Genomic DNA, 25,070 nt, shown 5'->3' on the forward strand with positions numbered 1-25,070 from the left:
TTTTCTGTTTAGAACTATTGTTTGCTAAATGAGTCTGTATGAGTATCTCAAACACATTAATAAAATATTCCAATAGCTCCTTTAGGAACATACCCAGTGCAAATGTATACTTTAAACTTTGGATGCACACACAAATTTTTCAGGTCAAGTATGTGTGTCAAATGGAGGCCATATCTCCGGTCTCAATACTGCAACCATTTATACATGCAAATAACTTCACTTATGTGATTAACCCTGCTAACATCAAAGAGACTATTTGCCTGAGTAAGGTAACTCTTGCCTCAATGTGTCTTTAGAATCAGCTCTCCAGTGAGAACAAGCGTACTTTTGGAAATATGTAATATCTGAGGAGTCACGTGCATTGTTGCTCTGTATGACAAATGTAAATGTACTATGCATTTGGGTGTAAAATACCATTCTTTGGGCATTAAAGCAGAACAGCTCTGTTCTTTAGACAGTTTTCTTGATGAATGATTGTTTCTTTCCTGTTTTGTCACTGTTTCCAGTCACCTTTTTGAATTATACATCATTATTGTATAGAACGCTATTTTAAGGGACACTGTTGATATGAAAATCATATTTGTGTTCATTTAAAAATATTTGTGTTTAGTACACCTAATACTAAATCTGATATATGTTGATTTACTCTTTGCACTTTGTTTTGAACAGTGCAACTTATATTTCTGTTCCCATTCATTTTAGCACAACGCAGTTGAGTTTGGATTTCCAACATTGACGGAGAGTGTTTTTAAAAAATACAACCCCTGTTTCCATTGAATTAAAAACAATATTAAAACATTTACAAGCAAAGAAAGCCACAAAATTTTAGGTTTAAACTATAAGACAGCATTTTTCAATTAATGGATACAATAATTTATAATCAAGTCACTGACACAGTTAGTGCAGTGCTTTGTTTGTTTAGATTTTAAAGACTGATTATAGTCTGACTGACTAGGGAGAATCTAGTTGCAAATGTTTGTGCAACCTTTAATCATGCTAGTCATCCTTGAAACTTCTTGGTTTAGTAAGAACTTACTTGGGTATGGATTGTGGGATCAGGTCTCTTTGTCTTTTGAACAAGAGTCTCCATAGTGACATGTCTGTGACCATTTAGTATAATTCAAGGCCCTGATCCTGCAGTCACTAAAAGATGTGCAAAGTGTCTGCAGGATTAGGGCCTAAATAAATTAATCTGTCAAGGCTCATATTCATATCAACAGTTTTGTTGACTTCAATGGGAGCCCTATGGGTATGAGTGTCTGATTGCATAGATCCCTTTGTAGGATCAGAACCTCAGGGGATATTTCAGCTCCATGCTTCATAGTTTAAATTTGCTGTTGATGTACTGGGTACACTGAATGGATACAGTTCAGACGTTCTCTTGTATAACTGTCATACAAAAAACAATAAAAAGGAAGTCAAAGCATACAAAAAGAAATTCCGAACAACTTAAAACTATTTGCTCTCAGTAGCTTAGATGGAACTAAAATTATAAATAATGGGTAAAAAAAAGCACTTGAGTGACATAAGAGCCTATGCCCCATTTTCAGAAGTGATGTACTGCTACGCTCCATTAAAAATCAGTGAGACTGAGGCAGGGAAATCACTTCTGAAAATGGGACTTAGACTCCTAAGTAACTTGGACACTTATGAAACTTTTACCCATCATCATCTCTGTCCGTATTTTGACTGTCATTGTCTTTGCCTTTCAGATGCAGTAATCGTACACAGTGCGCAGTGGTAGCGGGCCCTGATGTGTTTCCAGATCCTTGCCCGGGAACGTACAAATACCTGGAAGTGCAGTATGAATGTGTCCCCTACAGTATGTATATTAATCTGTTTTCACTTCTCATTGATAGAGATCTCATTTGCTTGAAGATTAGGCCTTGAACCCATGGGGAAAAAAACAAACCACCACTCTGACAAAATTGGCAAAAGTGTATACATCACACCAGATTCAGTGGATAAGGGTTTGAAAATCTCACATATAGTGTTATGTATGCTCCTGTTAAATGAAACACTGTTATTAATTAGTTTTTTTTGCTTACTATACAGTTTTCTGATTGTAATTTGTATATCAAACATTTTTAGACCGATCTACGTTATTTTAATTAGTGCCATTTTATTGCTACCTTTTAAGTCCCATATTACATCTCTTTGCAGGGACAGGCAAATAGGAAGCTAATTGATAAGAGTGTAATGTTGATGGTAGGAATTATGAAACTGTAATTTTCTGAATTGATGAAGGGAAGTTGCATGCAGGTCCTGAAAGACTTAATTTTTTTCTACGTTTAGAAAAATTTTCATCTGTGGTTGTAGTATTATATTTTTAATAGAGCAAAATCAGCATTACCAAAAAGTAAAGATGCGTCAGAATTTGCTTTTCATAGCAGCAGGACTCAGTTACAGTTCTTCTGTCAAAATAATTGTATATCGCAAAGAGGAATATAAGTATTTGGTTAGCAATAGTAAAGAATCAAGTCAGGCAAAACTAAATCATTTCTGGGTTTCTTACCCTGGATTTCTTAAAGCTCTCAAATTGTACACCTCAGGGAACAAATTAGGCAAAACTAAAATCACCCCTGGTCTTCCCTTATTAGTTTAATATGTGTGGGATTGAGTAGTGAGAGCCAGCCAGAAAACATTTCATTCTTCCGAAGCACAGAAGTTGACCCCTGGAAGCAGATAGCTGGGATCATAAACAAATACGCTCGTGCTTGGTGTCAAGCCACAGAAGAAGGAATGTGTCTTGGAAGTGACAAGAGTGATCTCCTCAGGGAAAGTTATGAGCTTCCTCGCTCATGCTTACAGTCCCTCAAATTGTATGCACCTCTCACCGAGGAGCTGGCTGCATGTCTGCTGTGGGAACTGAAAGGGTTGTAAGGTGATATGGCTGTCGAGAGATGGCTGGGAACTGAAAAGTGAGGGATGCAATTAAAACAAAAGAACTCACTGCCCTTGTCCCTGAACAAAAGTGACTTACTTCACCAAGGACCCCTTAGTCTGTCTCCACCGATTGGGGAAAACAGGGCTCAACATTAGGACTATGTCCATGTCTGAGTATTAAAAACAAAAACACAAAACTTTTAAATGCAACAACTGATGTCTTACATTGGGGCTGATTCAAAACCCATTGAAGGCAATGAAAAGATTGGTATCAATGTGCTTTGGATGTGACCCATAGAGCTTTATTCAAAATTACTGGTTTGCAGGTGACCTCCTAGCAAGGCAGTGTTTCATTTCATTACCAAAAAAAAAGTGTGTGTGGAGGTGAGGAAGTTGTACTTACCATAAGTCGTATTTCTTACAATTTGCAATTTACACGGCATGTGCTATTTCCTCTTGAGATCATTCTGGTAAAGAACTAGACATTACCAATAGCCTTTGTTGCATAGAAAACAAAGAAGAATAACGGTGCATTGTTAGAGAGGTAATATGTGAATATTATGCCCTGAGGTGCTAATCGGTCTTATGTGCATGATGTAAAATAACTGTTGCGGTAGGCTGTTCAGTACCAAATGTACAGTAGGGATTGAATGTTTTTAATGATCCAAATGTGAAAAATGATGCCTTTAAAATCAGGTTAGGGTGTTCTATGGCTGTGGGTTTTTTAATACCTACTGGAGTAATCTTTATATACTGCTCGAGGCAGGGATAATAATTGTGGTGAATTCTGACAATTTATCCTAGTTCTGATTTGCAAAATTGCAGCATTCGTGGTTAACATTTTGGACCAGATCCTCAGATGGTGTATAGCTCTCTTAATTACATAGAGCTACAACACCATACACCAGCAAAGGACCTGGCACATTGTGTGGGTGTGTCCATGTGTCCCCGCCCCCCTCCCCCCAAAGGCAACAGGGTCTAGTGAACTGAGCACAGGGCTTGCAGACCAGAATTTCTCTACTCTGTTCTTGCCAGTGCCTGGCGTTGGCAACATGTTACACTTCTGTAGTAGTTTGCAAACACTATTTAGTTATGCCCCACAACATCCCCACTGCATGAGGCAGGGAACAATCATCCTGTGGCTTTCACAGTGAAAGTGGCTCACACAGCAAGAGATGTTTCAGAGTAGCAGCCGTGTTAGTCTGTATTCGCAAAAAGAAAAGGAATACTTGTGGCACCTTAGAGACTAACAAATTTATTTGAGCATAAGCTTTCTTGAGCTACAGCTCACTTCATCGGAGTGAAGATCGGATGCAAGAGAGTGTCAAGAGCAACATTACAATCCAGGGGTGAAATCCTACCCCATTGATGTCAATGACAAAGCTGCCTTTGGCTTTAATGGGGCCAGGATTGAACCCCAGAACTTGTGCTTAACCCACTGAGCTGCACTGCCCCCAGGGAAGTCAATGTGAGTTTCATGGTGTCCGTTTCCTCTGAAATAGGGATGTTAACACTTTATTTACCTAATTATCTACCACATGGCTTTCCTGCTGATTGTGAAGCTGTCACACCATTTACTACCAGTCTCATTTGCTGACTTGCAGCAGTGAATGGGGGAAGCGTTTATCCTCTGAGAAGGCAAACAAGCCAATCATCAAATCACCCATTCTCTTCATGTGAGAGCACCATCTGGGTCACCTTAGGGGAGGAACTCAGCTGGGGAGATACAGTGAGGCCAATCCTGCAGCCACAGCCATCAGTAGGGCATGCTGGGCACATGCAGTTCACAGCACTCATGGGCTGGGGCAAGTGATAAATGAATGGCTGAGCGGAACCTCTCTCTTTGCGCTGGTCTACACTACGGGGTGAGGGGGATTGGTCTAAGTTATGCAACTTCAGCTACGTGAATAATGTAGCTGAAGTCGACATACTTGGATCTACTCAATGTGGTGTCTTCACTGTGCTGTGTCAACAGGAGATGCTCTCCTTTCGATTCCCCTTGTGCTTCTCATTGAGGTGGAGTACCAGAGCTCATGCTAGAGCAATCGGCGGTCGATTTATTGCATCTATACTAGACACGACAAATCGACCCCAGCTGGATCGATTGCTGCCCATCGATCTGGCTGGTAGTGTAGACAAACCCTTCCTTGAATCTGTGACTTCAGACCATATTAGTGCCAACGTGCTGTGTGCAGTGAAATTTGCCATCTTTTGGCCAATCAAACACAGAACTTATTTCTACCCATGGCTATGCTCCAGTTTCGTCCAACAAGACCTATCTAGCCGCTCCTGCTTTGAGTTTGGTCTAGATGGTGAGGTTTAGGCTGTCTTTTCAGTGCCTTACAAGTTAAAAGCGGCTTGCACAGTACCACTGATTAAACCTGAATTCCTTCTTGGCTATTTGCTGAGGTAAAATGGACTATGGTTTTTGGGCAATTTCCTGCCTCCATTGCAGATCTTCCATGGCGTAGTGGGGCTATTCTCAGGAACCGTTTGGATTCAGACTGTTACTAATGCTGGAAACCTTGTGCCCTGTTACCTTTTTGAACTAAGCTTTGCAATGTGCTAGTCTCCTAAAGAAGTGTATCAGCTTTTGTAATTAAGGCATTAATGTTTCATCACACGTTCCATTAGAATGTAGTCTCAGCCTGCTATGTCTAAGTTGTTGGTTTACGCCATAAGGTTTCAAATCATGGGCTATAGACGTTGCCATAGCATTAATGGAAATATTCGCTGAACAGCAAAGGAAAGTTGAGTATATGTTCCAGTAGAGCAGCATTTGGGATTTGTCTGTAGTGTGATGCTATAGTTGATCTTGGACGCTGATGCTCAATAGAATGCAGTTGTGCCTGTTCCCTCAAAGAAAAACATATAGAATATTTTAATCCCTCTGTTGGTTCCCAAATCCTGCCTTGCATTGGTTTTGTTTTTTCTCCTGTTTCTCTAATTTCCCGTAACTTCCATCAGTTGCAGGGAGACTTGCTGGTGACAAGGAGTACTTGTGGCACCTTAGAGACTAACAAATTTATTAGAGCATAAGCTTTCGTGAGCTAAATGCATCCGATGAAGTGAGCTGTAGCTCACGAAAGCTCATGCTCTAATAAATTTGTTAGTCTCTAAGGTGCCACAAGTACTCCTTTTCTTTTTGCGAATACAGACTAACACGGCTGCTACTCTGAAACTTGCTGGTGACAGTGCATTGTCCAGCGAAAGCCTCTCCATTTCTTTCTGAAAAATGTAGCCTCTTATGACTTTACCAGCCCATGTTCTCTTTTGAAAATGGCTGGTGTATTACCTGTCCCTAGTCCTCACTTCCGCCAGCGTCACTCACTCTGGGAATTATTTGCTTTTAGAAACAAAATGGATCTGACTTCTGATGAGGGATAGATTGTCATGACTTCTCTCCCCTCTGGCTAAACAGGGCTAGTCGACATCAACAGATGACCAACTCTCTCTCATGCTTAGACTAGTCCCCTATATTTTTAAATGCTGACAAGATGATGGGGGACGGGGGAGAAGCAACACTTAACTATCATTCATCTTTTTGTTAAAGACTGGTTTAAAAAAAACACATAGATGTTGAATTCACATTTCCCTGTTGTGGTATTGATGAAAAAAGGGTAATTTCTTTGCTAGAAATACTATTTTTATTGCTGACAGAAGAGTGGGTTGGCTTACATATCAATAAAAGTGAAGGATGTTAAGTGTGATGTGGGAACAGAATTCAATAAAGTTTTATTGTTTCACAAGTGGACAGAAGTGCGTTTAAAAACATTAAATGAAATATCTCACAATCTCACAATATCTGCTCCACTGGACCTTAGGGCCAGTGAATAGACAGATAATTGAATAATGACAGTTTTAAGAGAATCCAAGCACTAGAAAGCAATCTGATACTTTTATTGCTTCAACATTGCTGGGGGGGTGGGGGGAGATGAGAGAAAATTGCAATCTGAAAACAATTTAATGAAGCCACTTCTCCCAAGAATATTGTTCTTAATTATTTTTGAGTGCCATACCATTTTTGAATCCTGAATTCTCACCTCCCTTGCCTTTCTTTGTGGGGGTTTCCTTTCTGCAGTTCTTAACCACTGATGGCTGAGAAACAATGTTTTCAAGTTCTCACAGCAATGCATTACTGGGTGCCAGTTTTTACATAAATAGTCCTATGGTTCCTTCAGATACCCTCTGTTTTATTCCTTTCCCAGGGGGCAGACCATCCGTCCATGCTCTTCCCACATCCCCCAAAAGAAAATGACAAATGTTCCTAAGGGGTTAAACATGGCGGTGTACACTCTAGTTTGGTAATGAAATCATCCCTGCTAAAGCAAAACTTCCCATGTTCTACTTAGTTAAATGAAAGACTTTGATGCGTGGGCTGGGGACTATAAGAAATACTAACCTAACTACCCATTATGGTTATTTCTGATTCTGAACAAAGACTCTCTTTACTTTGTATCCTGCTGACAAACTGCCTTTCTTCCAAGGCATACAATTTCATAGGCATTACAGCCAAACAAACAAATGAAATCAAAACAAAACAAAAAAAATCAGTTTTGTATTCATTGGAATTCCCAGATTCCCTTGTTAGTTCTTTTTCTTCCTTAGAGTCAGAAACAAAGGACGCATTACTTACCCTACCAGTCTCCTTTCACTATATTATTGGTGGGGAGAGTGCACATTTAGAAGTGCCAACAGAAATGTGCCCGTAATTGAAATAATATAATACTATGTGAGTTTTGCAAATCAGCAGTCTCTTAGCCTGCAGGTATAGATATCAGCATAGGCATGCACACAGTTTTCAAGAATGAAATAAAAACTGATGGTGGTGTTCAGGAAGAATAAATATTTTAGATGAATCAAGAAACTTAGGAGACTGAAATTTAAAATGAAATAGCCAGAGACACTCTGGGAAACAGATTCACAAATAAAAAAGGGTATTTTCCTTCTTGGGTTTTGTTTTAATCTTGAAGGCCCAATTTAAAGGAACTAAGCCTTTTTAGCAGGTGTTAGTGGGCATAATTTATACATAATTTATACACGTCAGAGGCGTGATGAAAGCAATAGAGGTGTTAGAGCTTCTCAAAAAAGAGAGGTTGAAAAGATCTGTTATAATGGGTTGTTATGCAACCTAATATTAGGGTTGCTACCTGCTTCTCATGTAATTTTCAGTGTGTTCCTAACAAACGCCCATTAAAGCAGTGTGTTTTTTTTAATTTCTTTCTGGTATCTATCAGTCTGCACTAAGCATTGCCCAACCAAGCAGCCCAGTAGGTCTCATAGAGATGAGGTAACTGGGGCAGTCTCTTTCACGGAAGGTAAGTCTGTATTCTCTATCTAAGGTACTTACTTGGTTCTCCTTATCGTAGTATTTGAGCACTTCACAACCTTTCATTTATTTATCCTCATAACACTCCTTTCAAGTAGGAAGTGCTATTATCCCCCTTTAACAGATGGGAAACGGGGCAAATCAGTTAGCCTCTCTGTGCCTCAAAGTCACACAGAAAGTCTGTGGTGGGTAAGGGATATGAGCACAGGTCTCCCAAATCCCAAGCTAGTGCCCTAGACACTGGACCACCCTTCCTCCCCATGTGTTGCTCTTAAGTGCCCCTGTCAGTTAGCTGCAGGAATGGCAACACCATCTCAAATGAGCTGCATATGTTTAATGGCAGTAAGGACAAGGCAGCATTCTCTCGTTGTGGTTACAGCTGTTCTTAGGGAGTGTGTGCTGAGCAAAAATCCCACACCTAGCTGCCTTCTGGTCCACCCATTGCAAAGATCAGAAAAGAAATATGGGAAAGAGAGCTGAAATCTCCATGAGCCTGTCAGCTGATCTCTGACTGGAGAGCTTTTATTGCACAGTGGTGATGTGTCGAGGGCAGTAAGAACACAGCTTGTTGAACATGTATTAGCACTTAGAAAAAAAAAATCTTATGGCTTGTAAAGTGAACCTATTTGTTATGGAAGAGTCAGGGAGAAGGAGTATAAACCCAGCCATGTCTTATTTTTTTTAACAGTCACTTGTCAGACTATCACCAGCTCTTTAAACTGACTTCCTGATGTATAGATATTGATCTATCTTAGCCCAAACGTAGACTGGACTTTGTTCTGCATATCCTCAACATTCAGAGGTGGTCAGGGTTTTGGGTCAGGTGCATTTCCAAGCTAAAACCACTAATAAATGGTTCGGTGGAAGAGGTGGAATCTGACCAGGACATGTTTTATGTATTCTGGAGTTACTACTGTATTATGAGTTTAAGGTTTGTGAGAATCATGGATAACAGAGTGATCAAACAGACTGGGTGGAATGTTACCAAGAGCACTCCCTAAGCTAAAAGTTGCAGTAGTCTTGATTTTCAGAAGATGGGGAAAACATTTGTTTTAATTTGTCCAGAAGCAAAGTTTTGTTCTTTGAATAGATGCAACAGTGTGTTCCGCTTAGGTGTATTCCATAATTGCAGCCCTCACCAAGATCTGTATGAGCTCCAAAGCTCCTGCAGCATCAGTATCTGTAAAAACAATGGCTAATATTGAGAGCAATGGGAGTTGTTGGGTGCTGAGTACTTTTGAAAATCTGGTGCCCAAACAGGAGCTGAGTTCTACTGAAAATCAGTTCTTTCGTGTTAGAAAACAAACTGAAGAGACTTAAACCATCTATACTACTACGTAAAGCCCCAATTCAGGAAAGCACTCAAACCCATGTTTGTCAACCCCTGTTCAGTATTGCACTTAAGCATATGGTTAAAACCTATTAACTTCAGTAAGACTTAAGCATGTTTTTAAGTTCTCTCCTAAATAGGGATGCTGACTTGAGAAGCGGACTAAAAGATGATTCCATGTCTCTGCAATAAAGCTGGGGGGGAAAAGGAAAATTTAAAATGTTCCTGGCAATTGTGGGCATAGATTTGACAATCTGTCCCTCAGGGGGAAGAGGTGGTGGGGAACCTGCTTAGAAAAAATGGACAGTTGATCTTGAAGACTATTTTTCCTGAATTTGTCCCAGAATGTTCAAATGGAAGATAAATAGCTTCAACATTCTAAGAGAGAGGGAAATCTGCGTGGCTGGGTTGTTCTTTAATTGTAAAATTATATTTAGGCTTGGAAGGATTAGTTTTTTATTGGTCAATGTCAGTAAACATCAATTTCACTGTACACACAGAAATGGATGAAAAAATATATTCATCGATGGTAATCAAAATTTACAGATAGGTAAAGTAAGAAATGAGCTGCTTGAGAACTTATTAGAGTTTGGTATAAGGATATTTGTGTTTTAACTGTTATAAAGCTTCAACTTTTTAGAATCTCTACATCTACCATCATTAAATAATTATTTCCCTCCCCATTGTGTAACCCCCATAATTTAAATTTAAATTGATTTTAAAAAATGTTTAAAGCTCATAATTTTGCACAATTTGAAAACTTAAATACTTGTAAATCTGCAAAAAATACTTTAAAATAAACATGAACGTTATCTATTGAAAGTAAACAAACAAAAAAATTGCCCGACCTAATTATATTGCATTGTTATCACCATGTCTTTTAAAAATCATACACAGGAATAGTACTTACTTTAAGTATGCATACAATTCAGATTCTGTTGCTACTTTGGGTACTTGCGCTCAGTGTGGCTATTTCCAGGCAGTAAAGAATACACTTTAGTTAGGAATCAAAATACAGTGGAATCTATTTTTTCCCTAGTCAGCTTCAGTGCGACTACTCGTATGGCAAAGCTTGCTACCTTGCTGGATCAAAACCTTTTTTTTTCCCTTTGGTACCTACTATAAGCAAATAATTCAAGCAAAACAGAATTTATTGTATACATTTATTAGAACAATATTTTCTTGTAGTTAGGAAGAGCACAGTCTTTGTTTCCGTATGGATTTGATCACCAGGGCCATATCCTTGTTTCAAAATGCTAAAGTGCCTTGACTACGTATTCTAGACAATGTCAGCAACTGAATACTTTTCAGATTCCCGAGTTTATTTGTTGTTTGCTATGTATCATAATTGGTATGTAGATTTTCTGTTTAAAATAGCTCATCTGTTGTTTCAAATGGAATCAATTAAAATACATCCTGGTGTATTCTGTAGTTATGTCTAATTTAAATGATGTCTTAAGACTGAAGAGGGTATCAGACTTATTGAAGATATGTTTCCGTTTGAGTTCACTCTACCTTGTTGACTCAAGGACTAGCCCATACATAGCCCACTAAAGTCAACGGGAGTCTTTCCATTAACTTTAGAGGATGGTGGATCAAACCCTTGGTTGCTAGGGTTAGCATTTTCTTTGTATAAAGTCTATCCATGAGGTCCAACTGAAGTCAGTGAGAGTTTTGCCGTTAACTTGAATGAGACCAGGATTCACTCTTGGAGTTATAAATTGCAGGATTTGTGGCATGATGGTAAGATTGGAAGGAGAAGTCCCCTTCCAATATAGAGAGAGTGTATGTTTTTCTGCAGGTTGGTTGCTCTCTCCTCTTCTTCTTTCCCCAAGTGGTACAATTAACAGTTGATGGAGTTAGCAAAGTGTCAGAAGCAGGTTCAGAAAACACCGGCAATCATTTCAGTGTGTTACTTTATACTAAGAGGGGAGAGGAAAATGCTGCTGGCGTGGTGTATTTCTGCACTTGGGCATCTTCCTTGACCTCCAGTCAGCCACTCCACACACTGCCATAAACATCTAGTGGGGCACACTTGTTCTTAGCAGTCTGATGGGACAAGGGGCCAAATGATGATATTAATTTTGTTGGGGATGAGACTGACCTAAGTTAAGCACACTGTCTGCAATGACTCAAAAACCAGGCTTCTAGAACAGTATGTACATGAGAGAAGACAGTTGGTTGTCATGATATAATGTATGGAAGGAAAAGCTCCCAGGAATTGCTTACAACACTTCATCAGACACACACTGATACTCATGTTAAAAGGCTTTTCACAGTCAAACTCAGCCCAAATCTCATGAATTATGAATGGCTGTTGTGTGACAGATGGTATGTATTACTGTTTTTAAGAATGAGTGATAAGTGTAAAATGAAAACACATGTTGCTCGACAGCTTTAGCTACCATGTATCGAAGAGAACCAGCTTTCCCCTCTGTTGGACAACATCCTGTTTTAATAACCTTAAGATGGAGATCATGAAATATACCAGGGAGGAAACACTGGATAAACGTAGACTCTGATGTAGGAGGATGCAGCTCTCACTGACCTCACTCGGGTTCTCACCTGTTTGTGCCAGGGCTGCAATTGGCCTTTCTAGTATGAATATTGATCAGGCACATGCTTTTACCAAGAGGTCTTAGCCTGTGGAGATACACAAGTTTAAACAATGAGTCTTAAAGGGAATGAATAGCTTAGCTCAGTGTTTTAGCCAACAATTGACATACAAAAAATGTATAGTATTCCTTAAAATAGTCTGATTTTTCTTCTAAACATGTTTCTATAGTGTTACTTTTTTTATGAAATAGGTTTCAGAAATGCTTGTACATGCACAATAATTTTGGGGGAGGAAGTAGTAGAACCAATTCTTTTAATTAGCTGTAGATAATAGGCTTGTGAATATTAATTTTTATTTTGGTGATTTGCAGCCAGATAATTGTCACAATCAAGCCTGACCATTTCTTGCTAGATGAGGGCCTAACACAGTAGCAAGAGCCACAGTAGTTACAAAGTCTTTATTACTTTTACAAAACATAATGCATGGACTTAACTACTTTAATGTGAAACGTTATAACATTAAGCTGCATGTGGTCAGAATAAATGGACCAAATATATTTTGTGATACACTAGTAGCCTTTAAAAAATAAAATCATATTGATTTGCTTGCTTGCTTGTTTACTTGTAAAGTAAGTTTGCAATGTGTAGTAAGTGTAAATTAGTGACATTTCTACGGCATGTTCTTTTCTCTTCTGGCTGAGATCGGGACTGAAAAGCACACATGTACTTCATTTTGCTTTTCTGTATTCAAGCTTAACATTCATAATACAGCAAGATATTATTTTTGCTTCTTAAAAATCAATCATATTAGTTATTCCCTTGTTGAAGTTAGTCCTTATTCAAATGCACTAACTGCTGTCCTTGAAAAGAAATTCTGGCTCAATTTCTTTAGAACTCAGCCTTTCTTTAGTGCCTTGATAACATCGTTATCTTATTCTGTAATGCTTCACCATACAGAGTAATCTAAAACCCAGGGAAGCATGCCAAAAGATGCTAGAAAAAAAGGCCTTTACAAAAGGCTGAACTTTTTCCTCCAACATTGCGGAGTTTACACTCCTCTCTCTTATTCAAAGAAAATAAATAATTCAAAATAAATTTGGAAAGTAAACAGAGCAAGATTTATTTTTTGGAAAAGTGCATTAAATTTGATAACATATTTTAGTGGGGAAAAGTTCTTTCCTTTTCAATTTTGTTAGATAAAATTGGATTGCACTACTCTTTCCTAGCCGGGGGGAGGGGGAGGAGGCGGAATTATTTCACCTTGTCCTTAGTCCCATCTGAATGAGGCTATAATAGGCTCTTGAGGACATGTCCTACTACCATATTATGGCAGGTTTCTCACAGTCTAAAACTTCCCCTCCTCACCCAGAGCCACCGTAGCTGAGCTTGGTGCAGTGAGATTGTGTGGAGGCTAAAGAAACTCTCCTCCATAGGCTTCAGAATGACAGCAGACAGTCTTGGTCACAGTACCCAACCCTAAAGGCTGCCATTATCCCTACCACTCAGCACTCTTCCCCCTGAGTCCACACCCTCCCGGATAGCCTGGCAGCTGGAGCGCTGCACTGCAGACTCTCCACCTGCTCGGGATGGAGGGGCCGAGAGCAGCCCATGTCCTTGTCCCCCGGGCTCCCTTCCCACAGCAGGTGGAGGGTCTGCGCCATGGATCCCCACAGCTGCCTCCACATTTGGAAAGGCTCCAACACCCCTGTTTAGATCACGCCCACCTATATGGTATCTGAGCATCTTACAGCACTGAAGTAGTCCATGTAAGAGATCTACCTGAAGGCCAGATTTACCACTTCTCTCCCTCTGACCAGAGGCAGGAAGGGTTCATTAAGACCTCATCTCTCTGTTCTTGCCCTTCTGTTCTTATTCTCCTTTGCTCTTTTGTTTCTCCCCTGTCCTGCCACAAAGAAATAAATCCTGCGGGTGATGGCTTAAATATGTTGAAAAAGTCTAACTCCAAATGTCATTTTTTAAATCCGCCCTCCCCCATAAGCAAAGCCCCTCATGGAAAACCAGATTCTGGAGTAATGTCAGCCTTTCCACTTGTAGGATGCTGGATCTGCAATTTATCAGTCAGCTCAGAAGTTCTGCAAGTTGTTTCTTACCACTCGCTCTTGTGACCGGTCCTGAAAAGCTACACAGCCTCAGAGATGCAGAGTTAAACCCTGCTTGATGCATGTATGGTTGCTGGGGTATTGATATTCTGTTTTAGTTTGATCAGTCAATAAGGTCAAGGGGTTTAAAGTTTATCTGGATTTCATTGGCGTTTGCCTGAAGTAAAATAGGTATCCAATTAAATTTTCCAATATTGAACAAGCATGGAGTGGTAGCATCAGCTCTTTTACAAATGGATATTAAATTACATCCTGTAAAAGTGGCTGAAGACAATACGCAGAAATAACATGATCTAGTTATGTGTTTATCGAATTTACAAGACAATGAGATCCAGTTTCTTTGCCAGCTGCATGGTAGCTAATGGTCAGTAAGAGAGCCTCAAAATGAGAAGAACTTATGTTCTACGTAGCGGACTCAAAGCCGAGTTTCAAACCTTCCCCATGTGAATTGTGTATATGCAGCGGTTCCAATGATAAGGAGAAACATGTTTCATGTAAGACTAACGATACATTGGTAGGTGTCAAATGATTCCATTTTCATAAGGAAAAATCATGTGCTGTGATGAAGAACCTATTTCTATGCTGATGTGACTTCTTGGACTTTGGTTATGTCACTCCTGATGTACACCCCAGCATGAGAGAGTGGAGAATGAGATCTGGGAAGACAGATGCAGAAGCCTAAAATGGTACTTCCTCTTCAAACTGACATTTGTATTGCAATCACCAGTCTTAGCCACATCATGCAAGCTCTTTAGCAAAGTGGTTTGTCCAGCTTGGTATTCTAAAAACTCATTATGATAACCAGCAGGATGGAAATTCTGTGTATTATATTAAGTATTCAGTGACACATTATTTCAGAAAACAAAGAAGTCAATTAGATCTTTCTTTCAGAGCCTGAAGAGGGTTTTCTTTCAAATGAAATAGTACTGATTGTTTTCAGTCAATTCAAAAGTAGGCATTGACATTCCAAAGAGTGATATTTACCAGAAAATTTAAATTGGAGGCACAACATGAAAATTAATGTTTTATAATAAAACTTCCGTTGGTTGCCGTTTTCATAGTGTGTGGGCTGAGATTTTAGCCCTGTTTAACAGAAATACTAATACTGTGTATTTCGGTAGCATATTTTGTTTGTGGATCCCTAATTTCTTTCACACACATTAATTAATTAAGTCTAACAACATTCCGCTGTGGGGTAGGTACATAAGCCAGATTTCACCTGCTACTGAAATGAAGACATTGCTGAGGTGCAAAGTGGTATCTATATAAGTGTGCACAGCAAAGGTATGTAACCATTTAGGACAATAAGTGAAGAATATGCCATATGATTGTAAAATTCCTGCTTCTAGTTCTGAAGGGCGATGATATATTGACCTTAAATCTGGACTGGATGTTTCCCATCCTGGGCCTTAGGGTAGTTGAAGGTTAGAGGGAACAGCAAAGATACATTTCTCCAGCAGGGTGATTTAAACGGGGGCGGGGGGCGGGAAGGCTGCTTTTTGAAGCTGCTTAGAGGTTTGAAATGTTAGAAGTAATCCTGAGAGGCAGGTGGTGTGTGTAGGCTATATGTATATACACACACATACACACACACACGTGTTTGTGCATATGTTTATGAACATTTGCATATAAAATTAAAAAGAGAAATTGCTTCACCTGCCACTGAATTTTGATCATATTAGGGGAAAGGAAAGCAGCCGGATAGACAACTGTGAAATGTCTAGTATATAAATAGGGAGCATAGTGGATACTTCAAGCCTGGGGTGACGTTTTGTGCTGTGCATCTAAGAGAACTCGCAGCCCAAGAGGAGGGAGGGGACTAGGGTGACTGAGTCAGCTTTGCAACTTCCCAATCCTGGGCTGGAGAGGCCCCCTGGCATAATTTAAACAGCACTGGGGGGCTGTCTAAGTTATAGCAGCTTCCTGGGATTCCCCTGCTGCCTGGAGTCTCCACAGCACTGCATGCTGTCACCTTGCCCCTGCCTCACTCTTCCTACTGCAGTGCCAGCACTAGGGCAATTGTCACCCAGCTGCAAAAGGGGCTTTTAGGTTCTCTCTATGCCTCTCCGGGCCTTTTATATGTGAAGTTGACTTCAGTTTTGAATCAGGCCCAATGTCTGCCAATCCAAGCCCATGATTTTCACATACATTGCCATCACAGAGCTATATATTTGTATCTAGGAAATTGAAACAAGGCTTTATTAATCTACTGCTTGCTGCTCTTTTCCACGCCAGGGTAAAGTATTTTAAGAAGGGCTATAGGCAGGTGAATTCCATGTTGACTATCCCCAGTGTAAGTCTGAATTAAAAAGTTTAGAACATTTTGAGACAGACTTGCAGGGTAAAACGAGGCATTTTTCAAGTTTTCTCATGTTAAACTACAAGTGATGACTGATGTATCCTTGTTTGATGGTTATCATGCTAAGGGTGCTTTGCGGTGGACATCTCGTACTGTCCGTTCTATTCCTGGCTGCACAGGGAGCTGACTAATTGTAAAAGTATAAGTGAGAAAAACAGTGAGCTTGACATGAAAACTTTACAAGTGAAATCATAGATAAAGTAAAGCATCATCTTTATTTAAAATTCTTGGATTCCCTTTCTCCTTGGCCCGAAGCTCTAATACAATCTCTCTGTTAGAAGAGTGACATTTAAAAATGTCATTTCTATTTACTTAAGATGGAATTTTGCCAGCAGTATTGATGTAAGGATTTGATTGTCTTTAAGCAAATTGACCAAATAAAATAATAATAATAATTAATAAATAGAGTCCATTGACTATGGGTTCATGTATCTTTTATCATAAGCCTATAAACTTGTAGGCATATTCCCAGCTTCTTACTATAAATTTCTTTTTGAGAATTGTTGTAGTAGTAGTAGTAGTAGTAAGAAAAGTAGATAAACCAAGGGAATCTTATCACTGTAGTTCCCTGGTTTATCTTTATTTTTCACCATGGGTATGGGTTTTTGTTTGTTTTGCAAAAGCTAGCAGTTACCATTGGTGACATTAAGACACCGATGGCACTTGCATCCCTCATTGAAATGAATGGGATCAGCATTTCTGGAAATCAGACTATTACTCTAATTCATGAATGTTACTGTAGAGCCACTGGGATGATTCATTCCCTGGGTTCCTCTGGCTTCTGGTGGCTGGCCCCAGGCTGCAGGTTCCAAGCTGGGCAAAATCTGCCTGGAGGAATGTCATAGGGCCAGCAGTGGACTACTCCATCAGGGGACTTAGAAGCAGCAGGTACAGCCCAGAAAGAGGGTAGGCTGGTTTGGCAGGGGGTCAGGGCATGTGGGACATGCACTTGTTCAGAGCATCTTTGGAGGCTCCCCTGCAGGTTTCTTCTACAATATGCAGACACAGTCAGGGTTCAAAGCAGCCCTTCCCTGATGAACCCCCTGTAGGACAGTGCATAGCGGGGGTGAAGTCTGTGATCATGGAGGTGAATCAAGCCTGATATCTACCCACATTTTTATACCCTAAATAGCAATGGTTAACATGGTAGGCAACACAGAGCTGGAAGATATGTAGCTGGCAGGGGTTGCTTGCTGGTTTGGCATGGTCCTGCCCAAAGGTGTGAGCTTTCTGCCAAGTGGTGCATAAGACTAGCAGATATTGGCATTCAGTGGCGCATAGGGACACCTTGGCTATGCCATATACCGTGGCCCAGGGCGGAAGGTAGTACAGAACCCACTTCCACTCTGCTGCCACTTCTCCTGGACATTCCTCCATGCAGGGAGGATTCTCATGGGGCCCGATCCACTGGCTTTCCAGCCTCCGTGTGCTATCACAATGGGGACCTGGATCTGTTCCATAGAGTGCTACGTTGCAGCTACATGTATGTGTACTTGGTTAGGTACAAACAACTGCCCCCCCACCTCCTCCTTTTGTAGCATATTAATTGTAGAAAGGTTGACAAATTCTAACTTCTGTGCCATTTGGCCACAAAATAGCTTTATTACATTTTTTTTCTAAAAATGTGCTCAAAATCAGTCTTTAAATCTGAAATATTCAGGTAATATAAGGTAGGAAATGATGGGATTTTTTCACAATGAATTGAATTGCTTATGGACAAATTGAGTGGATTATCTGTGCATCTGCTTTAATTATGAAATCAGTTTACGACATATTGTGGTACTGCAGGGAATTTGGGTTGAGGTTTACAGTCCCTAAGGGTATGTCTACACTACAAACTGAAATCGACCTATATTAGGTTACTTACAGACACCACAGTAATCTCTGCGGTGCTACATGTCCACACTACCTTCCTTGGGTCGCTGGTGTGCGTCCTCACCAGCAGCGCTTCTACCGCCTAAGAGGGGCAGCGTGGGGAGCTGAGAGCCCTGTCTCTCAGCTCTGCTGACAGCTCCCTGTCAGGAGCCTGGCTGCCCCCAGGTTCCCGATGGGCTGCCCCACTCTCTGGCCCCCGTTCCCTGCGGGAGTGAGGGGAAGCCACACAGGGCTTCTGGATGTCCTGTTCTCCTCTGGAAGCAGAGGGAAGACACTCAGGGCTTCTCACCCTCCCAGGGAGTGGGGTTTAGCTTCCCCAACTTCTTGCCCTGCCCGCTTCCCACTGGCTCAGTGAACCGTGAAATTGACAAGACGGTGAATATAAGTAACACAGTGTCTATACAGACCTTGTGTCACCCTAACTATGTCAACATAAGCTTTATGCCTTTTGTGGAGGTGGAGTTATGTCAGTGCAACAGAGCACTTACACCAATGGATGGAAAGCTGTAGTATAGACAGTGACATAATTAGGTTGATGTAAACTGCTTTATGTCAACCTAACTATGTGGTGTATACCAGCCCTCAGTGTGTGTGTGTGAGGTGGAGGTGGTCAGGGGGTTGGTTCTACATTATATTGAATGAAAACATAGTATGCTATTTATAAAGACACCTTGATTTTAAAGCTGTCCATTGATGTTTTAGGTACCCCACCTTAGTCCAGAGTCTTAGTTTATGAAATGCTGACAGTTTCATTCTATTGTCCTGGAGAACATGTGTACTGAAAAGTGCTGAATGGCACTCTTGGTATGGAAACTATGTTGTACAGAAGACAGGATGTGTAACAGTGTTGAAAATCTAATCAGGAATGCTTCATGGGGCTGCAAAATCATTGCTGGCTAAAACATTTTAACAGGAAAGTGAAGCTATAATTGCCCAAGGTCATGATTGCAAGTGCTGTGTTTCTGTGCAGCCTCTGGACCAAAAGGAATCGTACTGTACTGTCGGCTAACGTTTCCATTCTTGTTTTCCCTCTTGTAATGTAGTCATTACATGGCTAAAGGTTAAAGGACTGAGCAGAAATTCTGATTGCAGTCAACAAGATCAGCATTCTCCACACTCCAATCCCGAGCATGATAACACTGTGTGTGACAACAGCACTTTTCTGTATTGGCTTTGTAAGCAGGACCCTTTCCCAACCTGCTCAGTCCATGTAGTCTCGACTATATGTAAAGCCCAAACTCACCATCTTCCTGGAATACAGTTTTATTAACAAAAAAAGCAACAATAAGACAGCATGAAGGCCACTTCCAAGGCTGCTCACTCTAGACCCTCTTTTCCCATTGTGTCCACCCTATCTCCCTTACTTGTGAGTGGGGTAATGAGTCCCCTACCTCAGTGAGTCAGCAAACCAAACTTAACCCTTTCCCAGGTGGAATTTGTTACTCAGCTGTTAACCTGTTTTTCAGTTGTTGTTTTTTTAAACCTTAAACCAAAAATAATCTCAAATATAGTCTAGCAGGCTGAATTTCGAGGTCCTTAGTCAATTTTTATTCAGCCTCACTCAAGCAAAACTCCTCTTAAATTAATAAAAGGTTGTGTGAGTAAAATTGATTTTAAGATTTGTTCCACCATTGAATGCTATCACCCAAAATTCTGAACCTTCGCAGTTATTGTTAAGGCTAAGATGGCAAACCACTCAACGTTAGGAAATTCAGAGCCCAGGACTCCACAGCTTCTTGAACTGACCCTTTTTGTTTATGTCCCTGTACATGTTCCAATTTGTAAAACCGTTCTTTGTTCTGAGACCCCTGGCAGAACAACCATATGTGCTGCAGTATCTGTTGTAAACATAGCAGGGCAGAATTAAGGGCATTATAACGAGTTTAACCCCTTGTGTTCTGCTTGTATTGGTGTGCTTCAGTATGTATTTTCCTGACATTTTTGGTTGTTTCATTTCTCTTCTCTCAGGCTAACACTAGAACCCTGTCACCTTGTTGTCTTTCTGTGTTCCTGATGTCCTGTTATCATTGTGCCTTTTCATACCTTGTAATGGTGATGGTTCTGTGTCTTTCTAAGGTACCATTGCTGTAATACCTGACTGCCCTTTCTGTTATTAAGAAGGAAAATATTATGAGCCAGAGTCTCAGCTGATGTGAACCAGTGTTAATGAAGCTCTACCAATTTACCCAAGTTGAGGATCTGACTCTCTATTTTTCCAAAGTCGATACTACGTACTGTGGATTCTCCCACAGTGACCAGACCAACGCCATAAAATGGAGCAGACTGGTGAGATTACCAGGCAAGAGTCTAATTGCCAAGAAGATTTCAATAACCTGTTAAGTGGAAACCTGACCAAAGAGATGCTTCCCATGACGAAGTACAGGGCAGATTGGGGCTGGCTCTCTGCGGTAGCAGTGAATGGAGGAGAGGAAGTGTTCGTGTAAGTGAAGTTCATAATGAAGCTGACTTTGGAGGAGGGGGACAGCAGACAGCCCTGTCTGCTGTAGCACCTGGCACCAGCGGGGCATGCTTCTCAAAAATATGCCTTCCAGTAGTACTTACTGCTGCTTGGGCAGTGTCCCTCTTCCCCTTCACCAGTTGGCTCAGACCTTTATGCTCTCTATTTGTTCCTACAGGATGCTAGGCTTAGGTCTGGAGGGATTCCTAGCAGTACTGAGTGCCAGAGGTGATGGCCAGTTTTCAGCTCTGCTCTTCTGCCATTTCCAGATGGTTTTGACTGTCCGGGAGTGCCCTGAAAACATGAGTGCTGTGATAATGGGGTGCAGAGGACAGACTCACTCCTAAGCCATTTCAAGTGTTTTAGTGATTGGTGGCCTGACTTGCACTGGGAAGTGAATTGGATTGGCAGCTTGTACAAAGCATGGAACGCAGGTCCTCTCTCTATTGATCTACCTGATCTAAATGATGGGCAGCTGTTCTTTGTACTAACCCATTATAGCAGACTAGTCTTATAGTGACAAAGGTAACAATAATCAAGGCAAAGCCCACCTGTGACGGGAAAAGACCAGGTATCTTGATGAGCTGAAGAGGGAAGGAGGAGTTTCTGACCTGGTGGCTTTCTGGGAATCTAGCAGCACCAAGTCCAAAAAAGACTATGACATTGAAAACTACCTTAATCCTATTGGGATCCAGGAAGTGGGTGGACAGAAGCCCACCCTCTGCTAAAGGGTCCCCCCCACCTAAGGGGGGGATCCAAAGGACCTGGAAGCCAAGTGATTTTGGGGGACAACTAATAAAATAACAGGAACAGGAGTGCGGTCAAAGGGTCAAACAAAGAGAACCTGACAGGGACACCGAGCAGAGAACCCTGGACAGCGCCTGCTGCTCCTTGAAGGCATCAAGGAGGTCGGTGGACGCCGCCCAGAGGAACTCTGCCTGGATACGTGAACGGACAGAGGATCAGAAATAGGCCCCACAGTCACAGGAGTCTCCATCGGCCAACCTCCTCACTCTGGTTTTATAGATGGCCATTTTAGCCAGGGCCAGGAGGAGGTTGACCAGGAGGTCCCGTGGCTTTGTGGGGCTATGGATAGGATTGCATAGATAAGGAGGTGAGGGGAAAAGTGTAACCAGAAATGTAACAATATATTTGTGAGGAGCAGGGAATAGGGGCTGCAAACTGACGCACTCCAAGTAAACGTGTGCCAGGGTCTCCCTCACGCCACAGAAGGGGCAGATGTCTGGAACAGGGGTAAACTGTGTCAAATACATGCCCGTGCTCACAGCCCCATGAAGGAGCCGCCAACTGATATCCCCGGCGGGCCTCGGGACCAGGGTAGAGTATAGGCTGGCCCACCGGGGTTCCTCACCCTCTAAAGGTGGCAGGAGGTCCCACCACTTTGTGTCGGGGCAGGACGTGAGAGTGAGGAAGTGAAGGGTGTGGAGCACGAGCGTGTATAGATGTTTCCTTGACGTGGTCTGGGAACGAACTGGATGCAAGTTATTCAGCCGGCTCACAGTGAAGGGACAGGGGGGCCAGTTGGTCCACGGGGCCAGGGCCCAATTAAAAGGTCCAGAGGGCCTGGGGTGGAGGGTGGGTGGGGCGCGCCCTCTCGCAGGATCCGGTCGAGGTAGGCCCATTGGCAGGTGAACTCCCTAGTGGAGGCTAAAGTGATAACCCCTCAGTACCTGAAAATGCCTCCCCCTGCCAGCAAGCATCACTTCAGTCTAATCCAGACCAAGCCCATGCCAGCAAGCTCTCAGCCAGGGCCTGTCCCAGCCAGACACTGGTAGTGCAAGAAGATATCTCTGTCTGCAGTCAGAGAAAAGGTGTCAGAGAACTGAATGACAATACCCTATGCCACAGCACTGCATCATGTCCCCCAGTGGCTAACTGCATGTGCTGAACCAGAGAACTGCCAGCATTGAACCCTGTGGGACTCATAGGAGATGTGAAATTACCCATCCTTCATGTCAGGGATCTCTGAAAGAAAATTACCATGAAGTGACTCCATCCACCCTTACAAGGTCCAGCAGGGGAGTCATCGCCACCTCTGGTTCAGTGTTTACTCTCTCTGGCCAAATGACTATCCATTATCATCATGAATGACTGTGATGGCTAATCACTGGGCAGAAAGATGCTGAGAATGAGTCTACAGCAGGGGTGAAAGTAAGTTAGAGGACTTACCGTACGCTGGAGTCCTGAGCAGGGGGCGTGGCCTCGACCGAAAGAGGCAGGGCCTTAAATCCCCGGGCCCTTTAAATCTTGATTTAAAGGGCCAGGGCTCCAGCTGCGGTAGTGGCAGCTGGGAGTCCGGGGCCCTTTAAATCACCCCCAAGCTACCAGCTGCAGAGACAGTTGGGAGCTCGGGGGCTATATAAAGGGCGCAGGGCTCCAGCTGCCGCTACCGCAGTGGAGCCCCGGGCCCTTTAAATCACTGAGGAGCCCTGGAGGCTCCCAGCTTCCACCGCTACTCAGGGACTCTGGGCTCTGGCAGAGCTTTAAAGGGCCTGGGGCTCCGCTGTGGTAGCAGCTGCCGGAGCGCCGAGCCATTTAAATCCCTGCCGGAGCCCTGCTGCCCGAGCCTTGGGGTAGCGGTGGCCAGGCTCCATCGGGGATTTAAAGGGCCCCGGGGCTCCAGCCGCTGCTACCGCCCAGCCCTTTAAATGCCCGCCGGAGCCCCACCGCCGCTACCCCAGGGCTTCGGCAGCAGGGCTCAGGCGGGGATTTAAAGGGCCCCGGGAGGGTAGTGGGGGCTGGAGCTCCGGGGCCCTTTAAATCCCCGCCCGAGCCCTGCCGCTGCTATCCCATGGCTTTAAATTGCCCTCCGGGAAAGCTGGTCCTGGTACGATGCACCGGCTCTTACCGGTACGCCATACCGGGGCGTACCAGCTTACTTTCACTTCTGGTCTAGAGACTGGTCCTTAGGGTACTCAGCTATGGTGTGGGAGACCCATCCTGAAATCCCTGCTCCAACAGCTCTTGAGTAGGACTGCATCAAGGGGTGAGGTTGAGAAAGCCCCGTACCAGAATATCCTAGAGCTCAGTGGTTTGGGTACTTCCTTGTAATGTGGAAGACTCAAGTTCCGATCATTTTTCCACATCAGGCAGAGAGGGGAATTCTATATCCCAGAGGAGTGCCTTACCCACTGGAATAAAGCTTTAAAGGGAGGCGCGTCCTCTTCTGGACGCTTTATAAATCCTTTGCTTTGGTCAAAATGTCTAAAAGGCTAAATGGTTTGTTTCAACATTACCCAAATGTTTGGACTCACATTTTTTGTCTCAGAAATGTTGAACCATTTTGATTCGTTTCAACTTGAATTTTTTTTTTGTTTCTGATTCACTGATATTTTTTTTTAAGTGCTATTTTTGGTTCAACCCAAAACCTTTTCTTAATTTATTTTTATTTTGCAAATTGCCAGTGAACTAAAAATTCCATTCTGGACCCAACTTTACTCATGAATTCTAATCCCAGCTGGGCAGTGGCCTTATGCTCGAATTTTGGTCAGGTCATAGAAATGTGTGTTAGTTTCCTCAACTGTAAAATGGGCATGATACGTACCTCCCAAGGATTTTTGGAGGGATTATTTGGGCAATGTATGTTCAGTGCATTGAATGTGCAAAGTGCTACAGTGTTACAACAGTACAAGAATAGTCCCTCAATAGTGTAATTTTGCAAACTCCCCAAAACATTGGTGAAAACAGACGCCAATGATTGGATACCAGGGAAGCAATCCCTTTCCAGTTTTTAGCTCTCACCCATTTGCCATGACAGGAGTGATACAACAGCCTGCCCCTAAGGTTCCCAGAGGCTTAGAAACAGAGGCATCTGTTGGGGTTATGAACTGGTTAGTGGCTCAGCTCAGCAGCAGGGGATCCTGTAAACTGATCAGATCTCTCTTTACAGAACGAGGAGTAATGGTCTCAAGTTGCAGTGGGGGAGGCTTAGGTTGGATATTAGGAAAAACTTTTTCACTAGGAGGGTGGTGGAGCACTGGAATGGGTTACCTAGGGATGGTGGAATCTCCTTCCTTTGAGGTTTTTAAGGTCAGGCTTGACAGAGCACTGGCAGGGATGATTTAGTTGGGGATTGGTCCTGCTTTGAGCAGGGGGTTGGACTAGATGACCTCCTGAGGTCCCTTCCAACCCTGATA

The 25,070-nt window shown here is 42.3% G+C and overlaps 1 protein-coding gene across 1 annotated transcript in view; it reads left to right on the forward strand.

Moving 5' to 3' along the window:
* ADGRL3 (adhesion G protein-coupled receptor L3) overlaps positions 1–25,070 on the forward strand; it is a 682,597-nt gene that overhangs the window by 329,681 nt on the left and 327,846 nt on the right. Inside the window, 1 exon segment of the mRNA XM_038399396.2 lies at positions 1,713–1,822. Coding sequence (XP_038255324.1) covers positions 1,713–1,822 — 110 coding nt within the window.

This window comes from Dermochelys coriacea, chromosome 4 (assembly GCF_009764565.3).
Source record: "Dermochelys coriacea isolate rDerCor1 chromosome 4, rDerCor1.pri.v4, whole genome shotgun sequence".
In the NCBI taxonomy this organism is placed as follows: domain Eukaryota; kingdom Metazoa; phylum Chordata; order Testudines; family Dermochelyidae; genus Dermochelys; species Dermochelys coriacea.